This window comes from Sturnus vulgaris, chromosome 1 (genome assembly GCF_052056855.1).
Source record: "Sturnus vulgaris isolate bStuVul1 chromosome 1, bStuVul1.hap1, whole genome shotgun sequence".
NCBI classification, from domain to species: domain Eukaryota; kingdom Metazoa; phylum Chordata; class Aves; order Passeriformes; family Sturnidae; genus Sturnus; species Sturnus vulgaris.
The window spans coordinates 21,440,633-21,468,448 of NC_142243.1; the positions used below are offsets into that span (position 1 = coordinate 21,440,633).

General features: G+C 39.4%; 1 protein-coding gene across 1 annotated transcript in view; it reads left to right on the forward strand.

Moving 5' to 3' along the window:
- ADAM22 (ADAM metallopeptidase domain 22) overlaps positions 1-27,816 on the forward strand; it is a 133,100-nt gene that overhangs the window by 33,174 nt on the left and 72,110 nt on the right. The window contains exon 4 of the mRNA XM_088159956.1: positions 26,429-26,495. Coding sequence (XP_088016082.1) covers positions 26,429-26,495 — 67 coding nt within the window. The remainder of the gene's footprint in view (positions 1-26,428; positions 26,496-27,816) is intronic.

A 27,816-nucleotide genomic window follows, 5' to 3' on the forward strand; every position in this document is an offset into this window, starting at 1 on the left:
TTAACCCAGGAACTGTTTTCTGCTTGTCAACAATCATGTGCAACGCTTTGATCTGTATAGCTGGGAAAGCATTAATTTTCGGTGTCACACAGGTGCACTCTTTGTGATAAATTTTTCTTCAGCTCCATGATACTGAATGTGAAGGGTCTGTGGAATTAGACACTTTCTAACTGTTGTGAGAATACTGGGTGCTGGAATGTATACCCTTTATCAAGTGCCCCTTTGAACTCTTTCAGTGTGAGTGCTGCAATTACTTCGCTTGACATCAAGAGCAGCATTACATTGCTCTTGCAGTCCCACAAGTGACTTTTTTTCAGCAATTCCTCTTCTCCTCCTTTCCTTGGGACTTTGCCTGACTGTCTTCTTAGCTTGTGTACTGGATTTTCTCTTCTCACATATAGTTATTTTTGCTAAGGATATCAGGTCCAGGACATTTGTGTCCCTTAACTTTATTGCACATTAATTTCAAGTTGGGTTTGTACTTGGAAAGAATGAACTGTCTCCATACTGGAGACATAAGGACCTAAATAATCAAAGGAGTTTTTAATCTTGCCCTCAATATTTACTTTAAGTTTTAATGTGGTTCTCTTAATTTTTAAATTTTCAGGTACCATGTGGTATCTGCTGAACTATGGGGCTACTGCATTCTGTATGGATCTTAGTCCTATACCAATTCTGCCAAAATACTGCAGAGCATATTTCTGGGTTCAAAAAAGGGAGATTTCAAGGTGACAATGCAGGTATATTTATACACAAACATTGTTTTTTCTGTTCTGTTTTGTCCTTAGCTACTGTTATGTTTAGAAGCCTCATGGTGTTTTCACTGCATGCTCAGTATTTCTGCTACCCCTCATGACTTGGGGAGTTGCCTCTATAACAAGGGGTGACTTATATAACACATCACCTATTACTTCAAGGCAACAATCTCCATGCTTGCCAACTTGTGTAAGGAAAGGGCTCTCTAAGACTCTCCTCAGTGCATAAATATCAAGTAATTTTCTTAGCAGCAGGCCCCAGTGCTTTAATCCTCACCACCTCTCTTGAGTTGTCCCGAGATGTGCGTCAGGAGCTTGATGGTGATGATGGGGTTTTTTTCCTCAGAAGTCTTGGGTTCATTTGGGATTATTTTTATATGTTTTCAGATTGTTAGAACACTCTTGTTGTTTATCCATGGGCTTTTTTATAGAGTGGTAGCTTTGTTTTCTTTTACCTTTGTCATGTAGGGTATTGCCCATACAGATTTCCAGCTATTACTTATACTTAACAGAAGGAATACCTATCACATGGTGAATTTTGAGGTATGTGAACAACCTGCTATATTTTAAACAGGGTAGCCCTTCCTGCCTGCCCCCTTCTCTCCTTTTCTCAGTTTTCTCTTTTCTTTGGGAGTAAACATTCACAAACACCATTTAATGTAGTGTATAAGATCAGTCTGCAGCTAAACTCCAGAGAAATGTTTTGGACTAAAATCCACATGTGTATGTTTCTCTTGCAGTGTGAAACAGTCTTCTAGTTCTGACGTGTACATAGTTTTTACATGAGGATTACTCTTTTCCTGTTGTGGAGCTCGGTGCTGCTACTTTTATAAACAGAAGATTATTAAGTACTTCCAGGCCTGTATTATTCTGGATTTCAATTTACAAATGAAATAGAGTGGGATCATTGTTGATTTTTAGATTGGTCTCAGATACTTCTAATTGCTTCCTGATGCCCCAAGATGTTCATATTCTGGTCCCACTTACATTTTTTGTCTCAAGTGTCTGAGGAAGGATTGATGCTTGCATTGCATAGTGTACAGTTAGTGTGTGCAAGAGCTTCTGTGCTTGGGCTGCCTTGGTAGCCCACCCATCCTGCCTAGTCTAGTGGCTCTTTGCAGCTGAAGGGAGAGCAAGGGTGATCCAGTGGCCAGAAATACCCCTGGGGGTGGGCAGTCCCCAGATCTACCATTGCTTCACCCACAGTCCAGGGAAATCACTGCATCCCACTGTAACTCAGTCCATGTCTGTCAAGTAGGGCAGTAGACTATCTGTAACTTGAAAGGGTGTTTTGGTCATTAACATGTTAAAGAATGTAAGCTGCTCACCTAGTAGGTGGACTCAAACCACGGGGGTTGAATGCACAACTTCCAAACATGAAGGCTTTAACTTAAATAGATATGTATATATATATATATATATATATATATATATATATATATATATATATATATATATATATATATCCCAGGACCTAGTGTGGTAGTAATTTGCTGTCTGAGTGGTGCACAGAGACTATGCATCCTCAGGAATGTAATATGCATCCTCAGGAATGAGCTATCCTCTGATACTGAGATGGTGAAAATGGGTGGGCATATGTCAAAGACAGCTACTAAATTGAAATGAAAATGGGAGAAAGCTGTGATGCCTTGCGTGCTGAAACAATCGGCGAGAGAAACACTGTGGCTTTCAGCTCACTGCTTTTTCCATTTTCCCTTGGCGGGTTAGAGCTATTTTTAAACTCAGTATCTTTTAAATAATGCATAAGTTAACAATAGAGACTTATAGTACTGGAAAAAACCCCACGAGTGAGCTTAAAAAAACCACAGAAAATCCTACCCAGACTGCTTCCAGGAGGGTCTCTGGGAGGAACAGAGCACACTTGTCTCTTCAGTTTCCAGACGTCTTTTGCAAAATTCCTTTTTTAGAGCAAATCTCCTGTCTTTGAACTGAGATTTTTCATTTGCAAAGTGCCTTCCCAGTCAAAACAACTGAATAAACCCTCTGCTGAGAGGGGTACATCACTCTGTGGGCCTTATATTTTGACATATAAGGGACTGCACAGCTGGGCTGGTCCTTCTTGCAACCTCCAGGAGCTGCTGGGGCTGAGCTGCAGGCTGCAGCTGCTCTGCTCTGCCCAATGTGGCTGTGAAAGTATCTTGGCACCTTTGTATGTCAGGGTGAGTGAGGGAAAAACCTTTTCTTCTGAGAGTGGCATGCTTGGATGGTTCAGCTGAGCTGTACAACTGCAGCTCTTCTTGTTTTTTCCAAGCAACACGAGGTCTGTGGTCCATGTGCTCCATGGCTATCCCATGCACAGGCAGCCAGACCATCACAGCTCGTATATCCATGAACCTGGAGCACTAAATGGCTGCCTGTGGAAAAGGAGAGCCTAGGAAAGATGGCCAGCAGGGGTGGTTACATCCACATGCCTTTTGTAGCCTGTTTCCAGTGGTCACACTGGTTTCTGTAGCTGGCTCACATCCATGGAGAAGGATCAAGGGAAAGTGGTGGCTGGGAACATTGTCACCACCAGACCAATTTATCTGGCCCTGATGGCTCTGAGAAGAAAGGAGTTGCAGAGATTAATTATGCTGGCAGCTCAGAGATTTGTGACCTCTGTGGTCAGGAGCACATTGGAGCTGCAGGAGCCGGGTGTGAGCCCTGCCAGCATGCAGGGACTGCACAGCTGGGCTGCTCCCTCCTGCAAGCTCAGGAGCTGCTGGGCTGAGCTGCAGGCTGCAGCTGCTCTGCTCTGCCCAGCAGGGCTCCAGCAATGGAGTTAGAGGTGGAGCAGGACTGTGAAATTAAGAATGTTCCCAAGGGATTTGGGTCTGCTGCATTTTTCATGTCATCCACATCTAGTTTTGCTAATGAGACCTCTAACTGAAGGAAAGGGAAAATGCCAGTTTTCAGTAATCCTTGTTTGCCTTTTTATTTCCTAAAAAGTGAACTCTAATGATCTTAAGGGGAAAAGAGGAAGAAGTAGAGTATTTAGGGATCCAGTATCAATCATGTAATTTTATTCCCTTTCACTTTTGTCAAATGCTTTTACATTATCTTGTAGACAGTAATAAATATTCATGTGGGTGGAAAGATAGCACTTCTTTTTTTTTTCCCCCCCAAGTACATTTGGAAATAATTTGCACTCCGGTTGTCTGAAAAATTACAGTTCTGTGCTGGTTTTCAAATACATTATTTTAATGCTTTGTGAGATATTTTGGGTGAAATGCTTAGTGATTTGGAACTCTTTCACTGTAAGAATTCTTTTTTATCTCTTTCCTTAAATTTCTAAGAATCTGTATATAGATTTTACTATTGATTGCATTTGATAGAGACGGCTTACTAATAAATGTCTGCTCTTAAGACACTAATGAATGAATGAATATTAAAGAAATAAAAGTAGTACCAAGTAGTTATAGCCCAGTAATTGATGTAAAAGATAAAAATAATCATCAACCTTATAGCAGCACAGCAAATTCCTATAAGAATATTTGTAATTCCTTTTTGTGTCACTGACTGGGGTGACAATTTGTGATACCTGTTTAATTTAGAAAAATTATGCATAAAGTGGTGGGTGTAGTATATGTAGTTTTTCTGGCTGTTGCTCATAGTTTAGTGTCAAGGGGAGAACTCTAAAATGTTTCAGGATGAATCTCGGTGGAGAGTTGGAGAACATATTCTTTCACTTACATAGTAACAGTAAGGAATGAGGGCTCTACTTAAAAATCCATGTATTGGTTACAAAGCATTTTGTAGAGTTTGTAAAGAAGAGATCAATTTGACTCTATCTTGCAAAATGTGTTGTCCTGTTTTTGTGGCATTGCATGTATGAATCCCTCTGAGTATTTACCCAGATATACAACCGGGCACTTCAAACAGCTGGCATAGGTGGGTTTTACCTTTCACAGCCTCCCAGGCTGCATGTGTTTCTGGTCTTTCCTCATGCTGAAGCCCTAGACACGAAAGCTGGTGAGTGTTCCCTGCTGTGCCTCTCATCCAGCTTTAGCTGTATTTTAGGATGCCCAGATGGTCTGCAGCTGTTCCTAGAACCTCTACTTTTCCTCCCCCTTTTCTTTTTGTCTCATGTTGGATTCTTTCAGAGAGTTGCACTGTTGTTTCCTCTCTCTTTGAGCTTGTTGCTATAGGTGAAGTGACACACAACAGTCTTGTGGCCTCTGCCCTGTGACTTGTATAAAGAATTGACACTCCACTTTGTTTTTTCCAGGTTGCCTGGCTTCAAGTGGAGAACTAAAAATTGTTCAGGTGAACCGTGTCTTAGGGTTGTATGTTATTTGTAATATTTTAATAATTTTCAGACCTAGAAAGATGCTTTAGACCAAAGTCCAAGTTTACATTGAGGAGAAATCCTTGCCATCAATCTCTAGTCCCAGGACTATGCACAAAAGCTAGGAGAGCATGAATGCCTTCATGCTCAGAGAAGTCTTTGTCTCTGAAGATGCTCCCAAGAAAGAAAACTATCAGCAGCTTCCCTGGGAAAGCTGTCTGCACTCTGTTCTCACTTCCTAGGCTTTAAAACTTTGCAGCCTCGTGGTTCAGGAAGCTTCTCTCTCAGGCCATGATTCATGGAATGACCCCACAGGTAGTGCAGTGGATGATCATATGGCTGTGCCTGAGCCTCCAGCCCCAGTTATTCCCCTAGGAGGGACTGGGTGTGGCACCTCACACTTTGTGCTCTGGCATCTGCACTGGTGCTGCCCTGCAGGGACTCTGTGGGCTGGGGGGATTTCTCTCATACACCCTTTCTGTGTAAACATAGATGGTCACACATTTTTTTTATGACAGATGGATTGAAACGTTTATTATTCTTATTTAGACTGAAATAAAACCTACTGTTAATGTCTTTATTTTTTTGAAATGGAAATTCTTCTGGTCCTTGAAGATCTGAGAGGTACAAATCCACCTCACAGTTCTGGCCAGCTCTGAATTTGTGATGGTAGAAGTCTTCCATCTGTAAGACAAATATTTAAAAGTCTAGGCAATTTCAATTGAAATTCTGTCTAATTAGTTTTTGGAGTTGTGTGAACTCTGTTGAGAAATTCTACAGTAGGCTTTGCCAGTGATAACCTGTTTTCTTATCAAAACTAAAATAAAAAATTGCTGTAAAGAGAAGATTATTTTCTATTAGAATACAAGTGTATGTTTGCCAAAATACCATCCAATTTATCAGTTTTTCTGACAAAACCAGTAATAATAATGGAATTTGGGCTTTTTTTGGGCAACGGTGTCTTTTTCTTCATGATGGGTGAGAAACAGCAACAGTGGGAGGAAAGGCAAACAAAAACACTCTTTAAAGATGTTGCAAAAACTTTTCAAGTCTTGACTTACATAAAAAGATATACAATATTTTAGCACTTTCAACTTTGACTTAAAAAACTAGTTTACTTTTGTGCTTATTATTTTGGTTGTATTTTATTTCTGCAAGCTTTCTTTTCTCTTCCTGGATGAAATACTGCATTCTGTGTTTCATTGACTAATTAGTATGTTGCTGTTACTTGGTCATTGACTTCTCTTTGGTTTTAGTGTAGAGTTCTATGCTGTACAACTTGAAAAAGTCGAGTTTAAGACAAGAGCTCTATTGTGCTTTTGGAAACGATATTGTGCAAGTCTAGGATAGTAACTCATTATTTTTTTCCATGTCCTTTTATAAACCCATATCAATAGTACTGCTAAAATATGTATTTGTATCCCGAATAAATTACTTGGGCTCAAGTGGCCAAGTAGCAAAGAATAACTGCTTATTTTGAATTGTTTTCCAATTCATTACAACAAGTTGCTCATTTAGAAAAGATGAATAAGATTCTATTTTGGTGTTTTTCTCTTATTTAAGTATCTTTGACGATTAAAAAAGGAATTGCTTGGGGGGGAAAACCAATTTGGAAAAAAATGTTCATACACTCTTTCTCATTAGACAAAGGGGTCTGGTATTAGCGTGTTGAATTACAACTAGAGAACGGAAACTCCTGATTAAACTGATAAAAGTATAAAGCTTCTGTGCCATTTATGGTTCATTTAGAGCATGGCAAAGATGGTAACAAAGTAGAGATTTCTGAGCTTTTCTGTGTGGTACTTTCTGTGTTTTTAGATGCACTGGAAAATGAAATGAAAGGATTTTGGATGCAAAATTATGACACTGCACAGAACTATATCAACATACTGTGGGCAAAAGCTTTTAAATACATGGGCTGTGTTTAGATAGTGTGGAGGGAGAATGCTGGTCAGATAGCTTAGGGGGCTTCCTTAGGCTTCAGGAATGGGGTACCCCTGGGACACTGAATGGGTTTGCTCTCTGCTCCTGTCTTTTGCATTTTAGTTTATTTGCAGTTCTACCTCTTGTCACCTCTCTGAGGTGATGGTGTGATAGTATAAATAATGCTACTTTATTATAGTACAACTGGAGGATAAGTAATATAATAATAAATATATAAACATTAATAAATACAGAGAATAGCTGTGAATTATAAATAATCATTCTTTCATTGTCATTTCTGTTGAGCGTGAGGCTGGGTTGTGCCTTGCTGCCATGCTCTACTGCACACCAGTGCTTTTGAGTAGCAAGTCTAATTCTACATTTTCTGAATAAATGTCACCTTCTATTTCATTTTCTGTGAATGAAGCTGAAGCACATACATGGATTCAGGCAGGCATACCCAAGCATACTTGGCATAGAACCAATCACTGTAATCTGAAGTTGAGCTTGCATGAGTGTTGCCTCATCTCAGAGGGTTCAAGTCTTTCAGGGCCTGAGTGCCCTTCACTCCCACTCATTTAAGTGAGAATTGGGCAGCTTCACCTTGTGCATGGTCAGATTAAATGGACTGAAATATGCACTTCATGTCTCAGAACAATATCATCATCCTGTGTATTGAGAAAATTTCTCAAACAGCTTGCAATGCCTCGAATAGCACTACTTCATCTCCTGCTTCTCATGCTAAGATGAAAATGTTTTCTCTCTTCACCTTGTCCTTAATGTGTGCTTCCTGATGATATTATATATTAATTCTGCAAATGCATTATTGAACGTGAAAGAGCATTTTAAGCTGCAAACTGTTTAAAAGTGAAATGGATGTTTGAGTTAAGGGAGAATACATTTACTCTACTTTTAATTTGTCTAAATAATGTTAATTTTATACTAATTTTATATATGTCTTAAAACTTAGGGGAGAATATATCACTGCATTTCAGGAGTTTGCTCATATTTCTGGTGTTGAATTTAGTTTTATTTGAGGAGATTTTAAACTCGAGCTCAATACAAAACCCAAACCCATATATATTTGGATAGATTCTGTGTTATTTTCCATGTCTTCCACAATTAAAAGCTGTAGGGTTACCGAAATGAAATAACCTATAGAAATGCTGGAATTCTCCATAAGAAATTTGTCTATACCCCAGAGACTGTTAACCTCAATGAACTGAAAGCCTGCTGTATTTAGAAAGAGTTCTGGTCTGTTAAGATTTTTATCCCTTGAAAATATTTCATAAGAAAGTGTAATGTCAGTAGATTTCAGTGATGACAGGCACTTCTTGTAATGCAGAAGGTGTAGCAGTTCTTTGCTCTGCTCTCTAATCAAAATATGAAAATACAAAATGCTGTTGTGTAAAGTCTGAACTCAGTAAGGTGATGATACAGATGCTGGAAGAGCTGGAATCTGCCTGTTCTGCACTGCATCTCTACCCATCTGCCATTGGTTTAACCATGCTTTCCCACAAAATAACTTTCCTTTAAACGTGGGGGTATCTTTAGGGCTCCCTTACACATTTGTATTCTCATTTTGAGTGTTTTAGCACTTACATATTCTTGGCCAAAAATATCAATCTGAAATGCACAATGCTTATTCTGGATAATGAACTGATTTTCAAAAGTGTTTTAAGAGTGCTTTGTTAATGGATATAGTGAATGCTTAGCAGCTCAAAATACCTCATGTGTAAGTTCTTGAGAAAAAAATGTCAATTTGGGAATGAAGAGGGAAGACAACTGACAGTAAGTCCAGCAGACTTAAAGCAAAGCCTGTTGTATCTCAGACATGCCAACATTTTCCAGTTAGTCTTGTTTTTGCTTCCTTTGGTCCAATGAATCACTTGTATGGCACAGAGTAGAAATGATGGAGTTGATTACAATCCAAGTGTAGCCTGAAAAGCAGTGATTAGATTACATATATTTTTAGAGATACTCCAGTTATACTCCTTGATCTGAATCAAGCAAATCAGGGCTTTGCATGTGAGTGTACAGAGTTGGTTCTTTGGCTATATGGAGGTACTTTCTGGGGCAAAACAAATAACAAACAACCCCCAAAAATTGTTTTAACTATTGCAGTTTGGATTAGTGTTTCACTCTGGAAAAAATTGGGGGGAATTTTTTGGTGTAAAACCATTTGTTGGAAATTCCTGGCCAGTACTTATTAAAAGATATGTTTTCAGGGCATCTGATCTGTCTCAGACTTCTTGCTCTGTCCTTGCACTCTAATTCTCCCTCCTATACGGCATAGTTGATTCCACCTTCACACATTGCTGGTCTATAAGGAAAAGAAATGTAAAGGGAAAATGCATTTATTCCTGTGAAAGCATTGCTTAAACTTAGTCACTTCTTAATTTTTTTTTTAAGTTTCTGATATGGCAATCACTGCTTGAGATTACATCATCCCTCCCCAAACACTGGTAGCTATATGCAGAGTCAATAAGCTTGGAAGAAAATATTCACCACTGCATGTGTCTTTGTGATTTAAGAAACAGCTATATTTATTTTTCTGAATTGCAGTTTAATTCTCATCTCCAAGTATTAAGATAGAGTGCTGCAGGTTTCAGTTGTACTAGAAGATGTACTGAAAATATTCCTATAAAAAAGCATTACAGAACTGATTAATTGGTTGTAGAATTGTAAATATATCTGGCTCTGGGGTTTTTTTGAGGGGGGAAAAAGGTGTATAAAAATGTATGTAACCGTGTATGTTTTTCTAACTTAAAAACCATTAGCATTCTTGGAGGTTGGTTACCTCCAATTTATATTTTAGCTCAGAATTAAATTCTACAGTATTATGTGGAGATTTTGGAATGCTTTTTCTTGTTCGGAAAGCCACATTAGTGTCCCTGATGATTGCTTATCAAATTCATTGCACTCTAGAACTTGAGTCTTAAATCCAGCTTTTATTATAAGCAACACATGACATGTTAGGAGAAATATTTTTAGAAACATAAATAATTTAAAGTACTGAGCCAGATTCTATAAATATGTAGTATGGATGATAATAAGGATATCCTTATACATTTTTGTACTGAAAAGGAGAATACAGTCTTGAATGTGTGCTTGTCAGTGTGAGCACTGTAGGTATAACCTGTGGTACCCTTTATCTAAATTACTGTTGTCAAAACCACACAGGATGTTCCCTAAGAACTGATGAGCACTGTTGTGAGAGGCTCTTGAACTCTCCCCTGAGGTGCTGGATTGCATTCTCAGAATATTCCCCTGCCTGATTTTCAGAGGTGCCTAAATCAGGAAGCAAATCTCCCATAGTATTTGTAGCCAGCAGGGAGAGTGTGTGCTCCTGCAGAGGGTGGTCAGGGCAGGAGGCTGGTGGGAGGGTAATGTCTTGCCTTTGTCTGCTCTCTCTCTGTCTCTCTGCTGATTGTGGAGCAGGGCATCCCATAGGGACCAGCCTCTCAGCTGGTGGCCCTGTTTCCCCATGGCTCAGCAGAGGGAAGAAAGGGGAGGATGGTTTCCTTGTCTCTTTAGAAAAGTCCTTCTATATCTTTGTTCTGCTGCAGAGGTTCCTTTAGGACACTGGGTTACCTCAGGATGAGGACAAGTGAGGAGCTGGAGCAGTTCTTTTGTTAGAACAGTGTGAGCACATCACTGGGATTGCCAAGCAAAGATGACAGGAGATTTGAAAGTAGGTTTCTTGTAAAAATGCTTGGTCAAATTCTGACTCGTCATTCACTGAATTAAAATTTTAGTTAGAGGCAGCTCTATGTGCAGAGGCAGACCACAGCTGGAGCCATCTGCTCTGACCACGTCCCTGGCTGAGGGGATGGCTCTGCAGATGCCAGGTGTGCTCCCAGCCACAGACCCTTCAGCCAGATGTGCTTCACTTCCCACTTCTGGATTTGCCAGTGGACCCTTGGATGAACAAAAGGACGGGACTGCAAAGAGGAAGGGTGGCTTTCGGAAGTGACACTGAGGTCTCTATCCCCTGTGTCTTTGCTGAGGAGGCTGTTAGAGGCCTTGTGATGAGATGCTCTATGGAAGGAACCATTCAGGATTAGAGTCAAGGGCTCTGAGGGGAATATATTATTCTGTGCTCTTCAGGGCAGTTCTGGGTTCTTTCAAGGCTTTCTAACACACTGCTGTGTAGCATTTAAAAGGGTCTGCAGCTGTTCTGCACCTTTAGATTTTATTTTGTTTTGTTTTGTTTCTTACTGGAAAAGCTGGCTATGCAGTTGCTTTGTGAAAATTAACTCTTTCTAAACAGACTTAACTTTTCGTCTTGATTTTATTCAGCTGTTTGGAAAGAATTTAATTTGGAGCCCTTTGAAGGAAAAAAAGACATATGCCAGAATGGCAGAATATGTTCCTTCTTGCTTCTTCATCTGCTGGAATTGATTGCACACTTCATCTGCTCCTGCAGGCTGCACTTTGCACCATCACTGTAGTGCATCACTGTGCCATGTTCAAAATGTAACTGTTTGATGCCAGATAATTGCCACATTGCAAAGAATGCCCAGGTCTGAAAAGCCAGGTGCACAGCCTGGCCTACAAAAAATATTACAGTCCTGGAAAGAAAAAGGAATAGGTAAGTAACCTCTAAGTGAAGAGGTTAGTTTTTGAAAAGCAGTGATTGGAACTGGCACACTCAAGTATGAAGATCCCTTTTCATCTTGAAGAGAATACTTCATGATAAAAATAGATTAGATTAATAGATAATAATAAATAATATATTTCTTAGAAATCTATTCTTATTATCAGTGAGTGTATAACGCTTCTGTCTATAGTCAAATCGTGCCTGGAAGATGACAGGAAAAGACAAAATATTAATAAAGATTTGCATTATCACAAAAAAGAAAGTTTTGAGTCTCTGCTGGAATCATAAGCCTGTTTCACCGTGGCCAGCATGCTGGAGATGTAAGGAGGTGGTGATTCAGATTTAAAACTCAGTGGGAAGAATTCCATATACTTGGATCTGCTTTGACCCTGCCAGTTTTTCCATCCTGGGATATGTATTCTGAAATTTAAACCATGGCTTAGGTGGCAGCATGTGAAGTTAGGGGTGGTTTATTTTTGAGCATGACAGAATAAATCACGTCAATTGCTGAAAATGTCTGTTAGCACATTAGACACAGTGGTAGGCATGCAGGATAAAACAATTTGGTTTGTGTTTGAGTCAAGAAAGACAACATGTAATCTACTATTTTCTAATCATTAGAGTTTTGAGCTAGAAATCTCCCAACAGACAGTTCTGCAAGCAAGGCTATGGCCTGGTCCTGATTTAAGAGAGGATGACATGAAAGATGAGAATAAAGGAATAGGAAAAAGGTGTGATGAAGGAGCAAGAGAAAACAAATAAACAAATTGGATGTCTCATGCATAGTGTATTGTTGACAGCTGCCTCCTAGGGATGTAAACTCTATGCTATATAAATTTATATGGCTATATAATAAAATATATAGAGGAACTCTGTGTATATAGATATATATATATACATGTATGTGTGTGTAGAAGAAATGGATGGTAGCAGCAGAGCATCAGCCAGATGAGAACTTCTACCAATGCTGTGTTACTGAACCAGCTACAAACTCTAGAATTTTATTTTTAATTCCTTTTACCAATCAGTGCACCAATTTAGGTGGATATATGATCACCACTAGTGGATATATGATCACCAGGATTTGAACAGGATTTGATCCTGTTCTCTTTCTTACTGCTTAGAAACCAGCCAAGTTATGCCACCTACCAGCATAACTGGTCTTAATACAGAGCTTTGTTGTCTTGAGGGGTGTTAATATGGGGAGTTTTGTATATAGAGGAATAAAACTTGTCTTAGGGTATGAAGGATGTAAGACCTATGATAACAAAAGGAAGAGATATTTGAACCAGCAGGAGTTTTGCTGTAGGATTGTTAGTATGAATTGAATCATAATCCCATCCATGAAGCAGCAGAGGGAGAACTGTCATAGCTGCATTTACAGAAATGGATCTCCAGCTGCAAATGTGGAGCAGCCTCTGCAATGGATGCAGCCAGCAGGGTGATGCTGACCACTGTTTTTCTGTACACCTATTGTAGTTTGCATCTCATGCATATGAACCAAGTGTTTAAAAGCAATCCTGTGCTAACAGGTGGAAAAATAATTTGCATCCTGTAAGCACAAATGTATTTTCTCTCAGTTTCAGGAAATGACCTTGGATAGAAAAGTAAATTTAAAAGACAAAATGACTGTATTCATTTTACCCTTAGAAACAGTGACAGTGATTAAACATAAAAGAAATAAAACTGCATCCTACCAGGGGTCCATCTGTCCTGGCACTGGAAATGGGAAGGCTGTGAAAGAGCACATGTGCTGGGCCACTTTCAGGTTCCATTCCACTCACCCCCACAACATCCATGGCTGTTTGAATGGAGATGCCAGAAGGCACATCCCTGTGTGTGCCTTTTATAAAGTACCTGTTTATGAACTCATGGTCCATGACTTCAGTCCCTTTCAGGGACACCTTTTGATACTGTTTGCCTCTGAAGCCTCCTGTGGAAATGTGGTGCAGAGATTCACAACTTGTTGTATGACATAGTGCTTTCTTTGATCTGTTTTAAATTGGTCTTCTAATTTCAAGTACTTCCCTATTTTACTAATGTGGAGTTAGGAGAATAATGGCTTTGCATGAATTCTGTCTATGGCTCACATGATATTGTAAACCTCTATCATATTCCCCCATCCTCTCTTCAAACTGAAGAGCCTTTTGAGTTTAGAGAGGATGATTTACTGGTAGGTAACACACAGGGAGGCAAAATAACCTGCTGGGTCATCAGCAATGCCAGAGCCATCTGGCAAGACATACAAAAATTTGACTTGGTACAGCATTAGGAGATGGATTTTTCTGCCTCTGAAGCTAGCTGTACTCTTGTAATTGTGTATGCTAAATGAAGATTGATGATTGTAAATTTGAGGGAGCTGTGATAATTTCTTGGACTGGGGTTAAGTGGTTAGTGTTGTCTCAGAATCTGGCTCCTGAGGATTCGGTGGTTAAGGGGGTCTTGTCTTCCCACTCTTCATTCATTTTTAAGATGGGCCACGAATTTATTTTCACAAGTATTTGTGTCATTTGTCCTATATGGATATTTTGAGATATTTTCCCAGTAATGCAGCCTGCTTCTTCAAGAGACTTCTTTCCTTGTCTCTCTTAACAGTGTGATTGAATTTTTTTGCTTAGTTTCAAGCTAAAATCCAGGTTCACCCACAACTGAAGTGTGAGGCCTTTGACTTCTGATCCACACAATGATCCATGCTATTAAGATTTACTTTCTTTATCAAATTAGAGACATTATAGTGCTACAGGAGGTAATTTCAACTTCTTGCTCTTTAAATTGCCTGTCACTGAAGATGTTCTTCAAGTCATGACTCATTTTTTTTCTTAGCCCTTCTACCAACAAGAGGCTTTTTCAATATCTTAGAGTTTCAAGCCATTTCTATCTCTTTGAAATTCTAACATTTTTTCATCTGCAGAACAGTTTCTGGAATCTAGTTCCTAGATTTAAGGTTTGCAATGTTTTAAATTGAAACTATTTTCGGGTATACCATTTTCTATAGTTAACATCTTTTGTGAACAAAGATAAAAGTAGTGGTAACCTTTTTTTCTGGTCCTTTTTTTCACTGAAATATCTCAGGTACTTTAATAGTTGATGCAATCACTAGATTAACAAAACCCCCAAACTTCTCTGTATCTTTTCATTCTATTTATGTGAATTCTCCATATATAAAAACACACTGTTTAAGAGAAATGATTCTTGGTGACTACTACATAAAAAATTATTGGGGTGTGCAATCTTTCAGATATTCAGAATAAAATGCAAAGTTCAAGCAGCAGGTAACCATTAGTGTTAGGGGCCCCTAAGTGCTTATAAAAGAAATGACAGCACAGTGGGGGAAAGCTTTGCTGTCATTAAGGGTGCACATTTTAAGTTGGGTAAGTTCAGTGTTAATGCCAAACTGTATCTCTCTTGAAGAGATGCTGAGACAGGGAATTAAAAAGTAAAGAATAGTTCATCAAAAACCAAAACAATAAGGAATGTCTGACATTTACTATGCTTGCAAAAATTGGGAGGAGAGGCAGACTGCTTTGTGATAAATGGAGCCAAAACTTGCAAACAGGATGAGGGGTGCAAGGCTACCAGTGATAAGTGATAAATCCAAAACCCTAAACCAGCAAGAACTAATCTCAGGGTCTGGAATGTGCTCAAAGGGCTAAGACGCATGGTCCAGAGACAAAGTTGAAAAGTTCAAGTGCGATGAAGAGTTTGGAAGCCTTTATCAGAGACCCCCTGCCACCCCTGAACTGGGGAGGCACAAGCACAAAAGGACTTTTGGTTCATTTGAATACGAAGTGAGGGTAGGCGGGGTTAGGACATGGATATGTATGAGGTGTATTGTGTAATCCTAGGCTTTTAGGGAATAAATAGAGCAGCAGTTTGAAGTCTCAGTGTGCATGCTTTGGGAGGAATTATCCCCGTGCACCTCAGCGCTGAATAAATGCATACCTACTTGATAACTCACATTTCTTACGAGTTATAGAGTTTTTCCGTGTATCATTTGGTGAGCCATTTTGCACCTGCTCTTAGGGCTTTGCCATTCAAAGGCAAAAATTTTCTGGCTGGCTTCATGGAAAGGGAGGCAAAAGAAGGCGTCTTCCAGATCTGAAGCAGTAAACCAGGTTAGTTCAGGTGTCAAGCATGTTAATAGAGTATATGGATTGACCACTACAGGGTAAAGATCATCAGCTATTTATTGATAGCTCGTAGATCTTGTACTATGCAATATGAGCCAGCAGGTTTTCCAACAGGTAAAATGGGAATATTGAAATCAGATTGACATTCTTTTAATAATCCTAATTGCAGAAAGTTTTCAATTATCGGGCCAATTCCTTCTCTATCTTCCTTTTTCAAGGGATATTGTTTAACTTTGGCTGTTTCCCTTCCTTTAGTTTGATTAATATAGGAGGTGTATTTTTTGCCCTCCCTGGTATATCAGAGGCCCATAGCCCAGAAAATAGTTGGCTCATTATTTCTTCACTAATTTCTCCTCCAGTATCAATACTGGCTCCTTTTCTGGTCTTCCTTGGCATCATGCAGCTGTAGGAAGCAGTGGCATGGAAGTGCTGGTTGGCAAGAAGGGGCGATGGGCTGGGGAGTAAAGGAGGTGTAGGAATGTGACCAGGCAGGGAGAGGGAAATAGGTATGGTAAGGGGGAGACTGGGAGAAGGTGATGAAAGGCAGAAGCAGAGGTAGAACATAATTTGGCTCCTTTGTATTCCTTTTTTCTGCATCTCATTTTTCAAATTTTATTTCTGTAATTGTACACTGTTTGGCAATGTAGAGTAGTCTGGGAGTGAAGCAAGGCTGTGCTGGCAATGAGGTGGTTTGCTGGACAGCCCTGGTTTGCCTGTTACTGGGTTGTAAATTGTGTGTGTGCAAGGCAAGTGGTGATGCCTGGCTGCTTTGACAGGGGTTTTCTGCATGGCTCTGGACAAAAATCCCCCAGATTGAAGCCTTCACCCTTTGCTGTAGTGACAGTTCCTTGTTCTTTTGTTACCATGAAGAGGACACTTGGGATCAGCTCTGAAGAGCTTCAAGAGCTCCAGAGTTGTCCAGGCTGCAACACAGAGCAGGACACATCTGAAATGTGTTTAAGATGAAAAAGTGTCCTGGGGTACAATGCAAAAATGTGTATTCTATCACCATCTGTTAAAATGTGGGAGGGGTGGTGATCCTTATCTCTGTGGGAGATATCCTCTGCTGATGTGCCATCTGATAAGATGGGGGGATGATCATCGTTATCTATTCACAACCCATCCTTCCTCCAGAAGATATATTCTGTTAATGGGCCATTAAGTCCTATTGTGTGACTGATAAGATTACATCACCCCATTGGGAGATGCCCCAACCAGGGGCAGGAGCCAAGCCTTTCCTACCTAGATAAAAAACTGGGGTTTGGGACCCGAGGGCAGACCTTTCTACTGGATCCCAGAGGAAAGTCGGACCTTTTTCCACATCATTGCTGGATTTTCGGAGGAAAACTGCACCTTCTACAGGAGCACTGCTTCAACAGAACCACATCTGTCATCCAGGAGGACTGCAGCCACCATTTATACGGACTGCTACCAACACCCTGACTGACAGGGTGTCAGGTTGTATTTCTGACTGTGTTGGTGGTTGTTTCTTTTATATTATTGCATGTATTTTATTTTTTTCTCTTTTCTCCTATTAAATGGTATTACTGACTTGGAGTCTCGCACTGGTTTTACTTTCAAACCAACACAAAAAGACATTGTGTTTCTGTAATAGATGTGTCAAGTTTCAGACTGGGCACCCAAACCAAAGAGATACTTTACAGCATTTCAGTGCAGAGGGAAGTGCTTTGAGAGAGCATCATGAAAATGTTCATGAATGCAGGAATAATCTGTATATTTGCTGCAGGGCAAGACTGTATACAGTAACTAGAATTTGAGGGCAAATCTTGAAGTAAGCTGCCAAATAAATATATTTAATAAAGTTCGTTCACTAAATGATAACAGGTGTCCTGTACAAAATGTGTGTGCTTGTTTTTAATAGCATGAAGTAATGCTGAGGCCATGTATAATACTTATGCATTCAATTTTCAGTTATTATCTTTCAAGATAGCATTTATGGACAATGCACAGAGTTGGATTGAAATGTGATTGAAATCACAAGTGAGTTTACTTGGGAAATGATTTTCCATGTAGTATAAAACAGCATGACTCTATGAAGAGACATATTAAAAATCAGGATTACACCACACTAATACCTTTATGTAGGGAAATGTGTGGCCTGTGCTTCTTGTGTCATTCCTCTTCCCTGTCTTATTAAATAACCATTCTCTCAAATACTAAAATTAACTGTTTTTATCCTGACTTTTAATAACTAGTGTATGAGCAGAATGGCATTGAGGAAACTGCTTTGTAGTAAGGGAACATGATCTAAAAATACATGTTCATTTTAATAGGATTTCTGAAATTTCTGTAAGAAAAAAAGAAGTAATTTCTTGAAGAAGTACTGGTGTAAATTATTCATTAACAAAAAAAGAGTGAGGTTTTATTGACCCTTGCATTGCCATCAGTGCTGTCAGGAAAGCTCCTGGATAAGTAGACAAGAGAACCTTGACCAGACTGCTTTCAACTCTGCCTGTGAAAACAGAAGTTTAGAGCTAGAAAAATCCCATTTCACCTTTCTGCCTGACAAGAATCTTGCAAACACCTGCTGTCTGCTCTTTCTGCTTGTTGAAGTCTCTAGTTTAGCACTAGGGTATCTTGAGTAGTAGTGTCTTTCCGTGGATACTGGGAAGGCTCTGTGTGTGTGTGTGCAGCTTCCTTGTTAGGACACTAGATTAAATCTCTCGCTTATCTGAAGGAGAAAACTGTAATCACCATCCCTCCATTACCAGCAGCATGAATTAACTGCCATATTGAATTTGTACCCTTTGCAGTGCTTGTGCCATGTAATATTTTAAAATACCTTATTTTAAAAAAACCTGTTCATTATATATCATAGCAGATGCTATTTGCCAATTTCAATATTTGTATTAGGAAATATTAATATTGATTGGAGAAATATAATAAAAATATTGTTAATATTTAAGTTGCCATAAACAATAGAACCTGAAATTATGATTTCAGAGCTACTTTAGCTATGTTTTGCTACTAGTTTATTGGGGTAGGGAGCATTATTCATATTTCCTTAAAACATAGTGGTAAGGAACTTGTAATGATATGAATAAATGATTAGTTTGTAAGTATGTCTCTTCCTAGCTGCAGAAATTAAATACAAGCTTCTAAGTTTTTTCCCCTGGAAAATGCAAGAAGTATCTGTTCATCATTGGATGCTCACAGAATTGCCTGTATGGTCATTCAAATAGAGGAGCTCAAACTGAATTGCAAAGATTGTAAAGGACAGGCCAAAAAGTCCCTGGTGTGGTAACCATAGATGGAGAGTGGCACCATAGAATGGCACTGGATGTGCTTCGGGTGCAGTTCACGAGCACAGGGCATGTCCAGCAGGATTTGGCCATTCCAGCCTGACCCTTCCAACTGCAGCTGTTGCTTCTCAGGTTTTCCTTGCAGCTGTTGTGTACTCTCTCCTTTTTTATGCTAATAATAGGAGCCATGTGTGCAACAGAAATTTGGTGAAACTAAGGAGGAATGTCTTCAACCTGCTTAAACCTTTTCCCATCAAGAAACGAAGCCAGGTCAGAAATGAAACACATGCTGTTTGTAAGCCAGAACTGTGAGGCTCCTTCTCTAGAGCCAGAGGGGGAGGCCCTGCTCAGGGCTGCAGAGCTGCTCTGCAGTTTGCTGTCTGCACTCGGGTGCAGGGCAGTTACTCTCCTGTCCTGCAGGCAAAATAGCTATTAAAGGATTAAGGACCAAGTGCATTTTCAAGTCAGATGGCCTTAGGGATCTTAGTGAGAAGTCTTGGAGAGGAAAAAAAGGGAGCAAATATTAGTATTTGGAAGAACCATCACCAGAGATTCAAGTTGTGTAATTTGTGAAACGTGAAATTAAGCTCCAGGAAAGGACTTAGAGTGGATACTACTCAGCATTTATGTATAATCCTTTGAGAAATTAACCCGTTCTTAAGCTCCTAGTTTAATTTTTAAGAAAAACTTAAATAGTTAGTAGGAGTAGAAAAATTAAGAAATTTCTTACTCCATTCCTCCTTTCATGTTAGCTCCAACAGGGACAGAAAAGTACAGTAAGAATATTTTAAAAAGGGGTGAAACTTCAATTTGTGTAGACGAGAACTGTCTCTTTTTCTCCTCAGTTGTTTTCTCCTTCCTCTGAGTAGATACTCTGAAAATTGCTGCCATATCTACGAGAAGCTATCTAATTCTGATTGATTAGTCCATTTGGCTAACTTAACAGATATAGTCATTAATTAAATTAAACATCCACATAAAAAGAAATTCAGCAATTCTTTTGATGGGAAGGAGATGAAAGTTTCAGAGCTGTGGCTATTAAAGCAGATTGGTTCATGGAGTATGGAGATAGCTAATCCCCCCTGAAGTGCAAAGAAAGATCATGCATGAGCAGAGAGGAGGCTTTTGGGTAGGCATAAGGATAAAGGAGAATTTAAGTGTCTCATGTAGTGAGATACAGAAATCTGCCAGATAAGTGACTTTTTTGGGTTTATCTTCCTGTATGTTTAGTTAACTCATGGCTGATACTGAAAATGTTCCAGGACTAGAGAGTAATGCAAGATAATAGAAATTGTCCTTTGTACTCTTACTGACTGGCAGATAGAAACATCCATTCTGCTTCCTCTCATCTAGTTTTAGACTTTCATGCTCTTTGTTCTACAGCAATCAACCCGCCTTATCTTTCTTGGTGTACAGGATGGGCTGTACTAAAAATGTCCTCTGATAGCTGCTCCTTCCATGGCTATTATTTCTGTTGCTGGGGGAAAATATTTCATTCTATGGGAAGCTTCCTCATCATCATGTGCCTGGTACCCTGACAGTGCCCATTCCTCTTACTGCAGCCCTCTCAAGCGTGGTGTTGCAGGAGGCTTCCTTCTCACAGCTGGCTCTGCCCCATGGGCCAGCATTAATTGTGCAGTTGATATGGCATCTATCTCTTATCAGTGCCTTCATCATTTCCCTGAACCTGCTCTTTTCTATGGAAGGTTTCCATATATCTGTTGATAATTTCCTGCTGGCATTCAACCCATCCAGACCTTTCTGCTGATTTCAGCTAAGATCTTGTCTTCCTTTTCAATAATGCATCTTCCCTCAGATCTCTCATTTGATGTCCTTGTCTGGCACCATATTTAATATGAAATTTCAGGTGTATATAATGGAGAGTTGTGGAGACAAAAGAGGATGAATAAATAATAAAGAATTTCTGCAGTGTTCAAGGAGACACATAAATGATACCAAATTATAATGAAGCCAGTAATTTCTTTTTATTTATAACACTGATGCTGACAAAGATACATTATAATACTATGTTTATGAACTCCCTTTATTTCTACCTTTCTTAACTTTGTAATTCTTCCTGTGGCCCTAAATAAAACCCTATAATTTCTGCCTTTTTTCTTCCATAACTCTTAGACTTTTCAGTCTCTTAAATATGGAGAGTTAATTTCTCTTCAGAAGCTGGCGAAAGGCATTTTCCTTCTCTGATTGAAAGTGAAAGTTTCTATTAAATTTACAGGGATAATTCCCAGGGTTTTCTCCATTTCATATTCAAATGCAAACCTCTTCCTTTATAAAAATCTTTACTTACTTCTTCTTTTTCTTCTTTTGACCAGAAGTACTTTGTAATCTCTTGTTTTCTCTTTCTGTTTCTTTAAACACTTGACCTATCCTGTCTTCTTTTCTTTTGCTACCACTTTTTTAACCTCATTTTCTTTCTGGAGCAGCCTCTTTCTGCTGTGGAACCCATCTATATCCAAAGCTAATATGTTTTCCTGGATTCCCAATCGCATCTTTGTTTTGGTAAACCTTTGATTCAAGGTGGAATTGAAATGCATGTCTATGCATCTTGGATAAGGATAATTTCCTTAGCTGGGGGCCTATTCTGTAATAAAATTCCCCAGCTTCTGCCTCTTGTGTACTGTTGTGACTGGGAAGACTGGAAGGCAAAGAGGAGCTTGTTTTTTTTTTTTTTGTTCTGGCCCTTATGCTATTAGGTCTGTATGGGATAGGCTCATATGGACTTTAGATAATGCTTCAAAAATGCTGCTGCTGTACACAAAATGACATTAGATAATTTGTGTACGCTGAAATAACAGACCTCTGACAACAGAATTGCCATTATTAGCATAGCAGTGTATTTCCTTGTAAAAGCAGCAGATCACATGTGCTTTTTTTTTCCTGTGAAATGTTTTATTTTTAGGTCTTAACATATGCAGGTTTTTGTAATGCCTTTTCAAAAATTTTGTATCAATGCCTCAGCAAATATTTTTGAAAATCTCATTCTGCAATATTGCCAACTTTAGTGTTGGTGTTTTTTCTATGTGGTTTTCTCCATCTCTTCTGTTTCTAAGATTTTTTCACAATTTTTTTTTTTTTAACATGCCAGTTTTATTTTTAATTAATGCTAAAACTACCACTTAAGCTGACGAAGATGTTTTCTAGGATAGATCAGCAACCAAGCTAAATTATTCCTGCTTCATTTCTACCATAGGAAAATGTTTATTTATTTATGTTGAAATGCATATTATTTTAATGCTGATTGTCTTCTCTTGCTTAAATAATTTTTAATCATATTTTGCAAGTATTTTAATCTAGATTTTTGTGTGTTTTAAAGGCAGGCCTTTATCAAAATGATGCAGTTCTGTGCTGGTAGTGTTAATGCAGACAAACATGATTCCACCTAGGAGGTGATACCTTTTGGCCTGAGTTTTTAAGATTGTGTATAATGGTTAGTTTGTAGCTTAGTTTTTAATAGCATTGGTTGTGTTATTGGACCTGCAAGAGTGTTGTGGTTTTTATGATATTTTCAGTGCTGTGAATCATAATAGTAAAGCATAACATGACTTCATTTATGGATTTTTCTACTGATAAAATATTCTCAGACATATCCTGCCATATTACTTAGGATAGGCTTTAAAAATGTCTCTGCATTTCAGATCAGTGGTCTGTTTGCAAGCTATGGACTCAGTCCCCGGGAGCTGTGCAGGCAGGTGACCTTGTGGTGTTTTCCTTCCAGACAGGTTTGATTTTGGGAATCTAGGCACTTGTGACAGACCTTGAGAGGTCTGTCACAAGTCTTGAGGGGTGGGAATGCCAGCAGCTCCCCAGCTGTTTCCAGCCTTTTTGTCCTTAAAGTAAGGACTGAGCAGGAAGACAAAAAGACCTGTTTAAGAATTGTTCTTTTCCTCGTTTGAAAGTCAATACAACTTGAGCAGCCTGGGTGTGCCCATCACTGGGGTGATGGGTGGGAGAAGAGGAGCTGACTGACCATCAGCAACCCTGGAGCTGGATGCCACAGGACACTGTGTAACCCTGGGGAGAAACAGGATCCTCCCAAGGTGCAGGCACAGCAGCCCAGGCCGGGTCGGAGGAGCTCTTGGCCAACTGCCCAGTCCCAGTAGCCCAGGGCTGATGGTGAGGGAGAAGTGAAAGAGCTGAGCAAGCATGTATGAGGCTTCTCCCAAGCCCTTTTCCAGACTCCAACACTCTGAGTGAGATGCAGTGTCTGTGTGTTTGGCAGCCCCCAGTTGCATCCACAAACTTGCCCATTCCCAGCTTGGACCAGTACAAACCTCTAGCATTCCTGCTTTCCTGGAATACGTTGAACATTGTAATCAGCGGCTATGCCAGAAAAGGTTCTTTTTAATTAGTTTTGAGCTTACTGACCTCTTTTGTTAACTTCTAATTCTTGTGTTGTACAAGGCAGAGAATGATCAATGTCTTTGTTTTCTCATGCCAGACACAATTTCCGGATTTTTGAGAACATAGCATATGATCTTCCAGAACATTAAAACATTAACAGCAGCGTCTTTTAAAAAGCAGTAATTTTGTTAGACCCACAGGAGAAGAACCTGTGTTTCTCCTTGTCATCCCTCCAAATACAACTGTGAAGTCTCCCTGAGTAAAGCTATTCTGTTTGATCTCAATCTTTGTCCTATATATTTACTTTACTATCTTACACTTTATAATCTCTTGCCTCTTTCTTGGCACGAAAGCCTTTGTGTCCATCTGATAAGGAAGAGGACATTAGTTTAACTGAGTCCCCCTGAAATAATGAAGAGTAGAAGTAGGGCCCTAAGCTATAAAGGAATCTTTATTAAAGTTATGGAAGCATAAACTTTTGCTGAAAGAATGTAGTGAATGCTGGGAAACTATATAATAACTAACTTCAGCAAGCTAAACTAAATACATTTTAAGAGAACATCTGTCTAAATTACTAAATCTGGAGAATGCATACAAGACCTTATGGAAGTCTTTGAGCTTCCCCCAGGGCATGAGAATCCTAAATATTTAATATTCACTTCTAAGAAGAATCAGACTGTTGTAATCAGTAACTCAACAGCATCTCTTTTAGCTGCTCCTCAGTGATGGGTCATCTGCAGGCAGCTGTGCCGAGCATCAATATACTTATTGACCAGAATTAAAGGGGTTCCTGCTGGTTCTGCAGTGGCCAAGGGAGTCACTCACTCTTTCTTCCACCCTTGTTGAGAGCTGCTCATTCCCCCCTTTGCATCTGGAGCTGATTGTACCTCCTGTCAAGGGATTTCAGCTCCCTAATGCAGCAAAACCAAGGTTTTGTTGAGCCCTCCCGAGTGTCCCCTGAGGAGTGGCAGTGCTGACACCGAGAGTATTTTGATGAGTTGTCTCTGACACTGAGAGTGTTTTGATGAGGGTTTTTGCTGACACAAGGTGGGTTCAGTGCTTGCTCCTGGGGGGACATTGAGACTTCTGCTTGCAGCAACGACCAGCTGTGAACCTACTGAGTCACAGGAAATCCCACCTCCATGGACAATTGCCCCAGGGATGCTCCCATTCCGAAATTTGTTAGCATCTCTTGTTTTGTTGCCTCTGTCCCTTACACTTAGATACAAAGTATTTTTTTTAACATCCAATTTTCATTGACTCATTCACAGTCCTTATAACTTTGAGATTCTGCCAGTATCTTCTATAGCCTAATTAGTTTTTCCTGTACCTATAAAGTGTGGTGCATTCACATTCCCTCACAACTCAATTTTTGCTAGACTTCAGGAGCCTCTCTGTGTTTGCAGGTAATGGAACTTTGCAAGCAAAGCTGTCCAGTGCCTGTCTGCAGTATTTGAAAAGAGGTCTCCTTTGGGCAGTGTTATTAATCATACCTCAGTTTGACTGGAAATACATCTTCTTTGATGTATTCTGGGATGATAGTTGTGTTTTCCAGGAAGACATTCTATTGATCTGCCAAATCATTTTGCCAGAAACTGGTGTGGTCATGTCTCCCTTCCATATAAACCAGGACCTAAAAAAAAAACAAAACCCAAGAAAAAAAACCCCAAAAGAACTAATAGAAATACCCTCCAGCCCTTAAGTGCATAATTTTTTTGTTTGTACAATTGAATTTGATCCTATTTCTAATAATCAATCCAGAAGATCATCCACGTTTTTCCTGTGGGATTTTTTCAATTTTTTATTTTCCGTGCTTTCCAATTTAATGTTATCAGCATATTTCATTGGAATGCTCCTGGATTTTGTGCCTGGGTAATTAATGCAAATACCAAGCTGGCAGTTTGTCCTGCCTGGGGCTCACTCAGGGCAGTCACCAATGTCTCTGAGCAAAAATGTCCATGATTCTGCTACCTGTTTGGCCAGGGTGAAGCTCTGGAAAGCTGAGCAGCCACTGCCCTGGTTCCTGCTCTGCTGTTCCTACCCTCCTCATCAGGTCAATTCGTGTCTAAGCTCAGGTGTTATGCTGTTCGAAGGAGAAAGACTAAATTTTTGTTTCTTCTGCTGAGCAGGTGTGTGTTCACTTCCTCCTGCTCCAGCGGCCAACTTGCCTCTTGTCAGGTTTTCTCTACCAATTAATCATCTTTTCCACCTTAATCGTCAGTGAGGTGGAACAACAGCAAGATTTTATACTGATTTAATCTCAGTAAAATTTTGTAGTCTTTGAACATGCTTAGTGAAATTTATGTAGATAATGGGGTCTCTTCCAATCTTACCAATTCTGTGATTCTGTGGTTTGCCTTACTAGCAAATAACTATGAGGAACATGATTTGACTGGTTTAGCATTAGTAAATACAGTCTCCATTTAATTTATATATGTTTGCCTCAGGTCTGATTGTTTTTTCTCCTTGTTGTTTGTTCCAAGTCCTTGCGTACTTGGAGGCTGGGATTGCTATTGCCCAGAGCCTTTCCTGTGGCATTGCCAAAGCTGCAGGGCTCCCAGGTTTGTGTACACATGTGCTGTGAGCCTGCCTGGGCTGCAGCTCCTGGCGCCCACGGCTTTGCCTGCCCAGGCAGTGTGGACCCGAGCTCATTGGTCTCACAAGGTCACGACATTGTTGTGCCATTATGTCCTTTGAAGCATGCCAACACAGCTGCTGTTTCCCCTCAGATTCCAACTGGTTTCCCATCCTTATGCTTTTTGGCTTTTTCTGAAGTTCACCTAACCTCTATGCTGTTCGCTTTCAGCTGCAAACAGAAAAGTCTCTTGAATGACAGTCAGTGTCAGTGGTTGGTTTTGGACCTTCCATGAAGAAACTCCCCTCAGTCTTCCTTGTCCCATCTTCAGCTGTTAAAAGTCTGTGTCTCCCATGCACTGTGTAACTCCATTGGAAATGGTTGTTTCAGTGATTTTAATGAACATTTTAGGAAAAATGTCCTGCAGATTTTTCCCTTTTCAAATGTAATTTTTTAATTGGTGCTTGCTGAGAGGGAGCACAAGAACATGTCCACGAGGCTAATGGTTCTTTTTTTCTTCTTCTTGCAGTGACTTGCTGTCTTCTGAATATCTTGAGAGGCATATCGAGCAAGGTGGGAAGACAGTGGAAGTTAAAGTAAGAATTTGCTTTTTATGCTTTTCTTTTTTAATTTGCTTGGCTTTTGATGTTCATGAAAACTCACATATTTTTGTGAAGAGGGATAACTGATTTTTCAAGTGATTTATTTTACTATTCTGAGGCAAGCATGTTTCATGTTTTCTAACTTTCAGCTTTAAGCAGGGCAAATACACTCCATTGCCAAATTTAGTTCATTAATGTCTATATCAAAAATGGTATCCGTGAAAAATGTATTCATAGTAGTTCTTTTTGCTAATAGGTGTACTTTACTTTTGATATTTATTGAAGAAAATATTTTTGTTTTAGTAGATAGCATTTTCCGATGGTACTAAGCCCCAAGTTTTTTGGTTTGTTATGAGCTTCTTTGTAAATTTGAGAATAGCAATATTTATTATATAATATTTCCAAATACCTGGTCACCAGTTATGTGTTTCTTTCTCTGTATGTTTGTGTTGTCTTGTGTGAAATGTCCCACAGCCTTTGCAGAAATGTTTTGTTGTTTGCATGGGAGATTTTTCTTGAGGACCCTCTATTTGTTAGGACTTATTTTGTAGATATCAGCTATAATTTTTGTATCAATTGCTGTAGATTACATAGAGTGTTCAGAAATGTATTATATGCGGTATAAGATGGAAACTCTAAATTTGCCTAGCAAGTAAATACTAAGTAAAATTTTGTTCAAACTTTACATTTTATTAAAAGAAATCCTCCAAATTGTTTTACTAAATCTGAGATCATCTAAATACTTCAAAACAAATGCGTTAATCTCTGCAGTGTGAAAGTGGAAATGGAAATGGGAAAAGCAGTCCTTTATCCACTGGATAGCTGAAGATGCAAGTTTCCTTTGTTTTATTCCCTTCTGTCATTTACAAATAGGAAGTCTGCTCTTCCATTATTATCAAGATAATAGTCTGCATGCATTATCAGACTGAGGCAAACACATACGTGTTCCATTAAATTGTAAAGACTAATTTCTCAGTCAGCTCTGCTCTGAGAAGTCTTGCTTGACTGAGGTTCAGAATATGAGTCAAAGCAGAAATAAAGATAATAGTTGATATTAATAAGAACAAAACAACCCATTTGTCTGCATTAAGATATATATGCAAGTTAGCTAAGTTAATCCATCCAAGCCTTGTCACTGAATTGTTCCTGATGAGCAAGCCTTAATCAAGCAAGGAAATGTTTGAAATCAGCAGCTTTTCATATCTAAGTACTGTTTAATTGAATGGGAAAGTGATGGGAGGATCAGGCCTTTTAGAGGAAGGGTCAGAAAATGTTCTGGGCAAAACAGCCCCCAGCCTCAAGGGTCACAGAGATT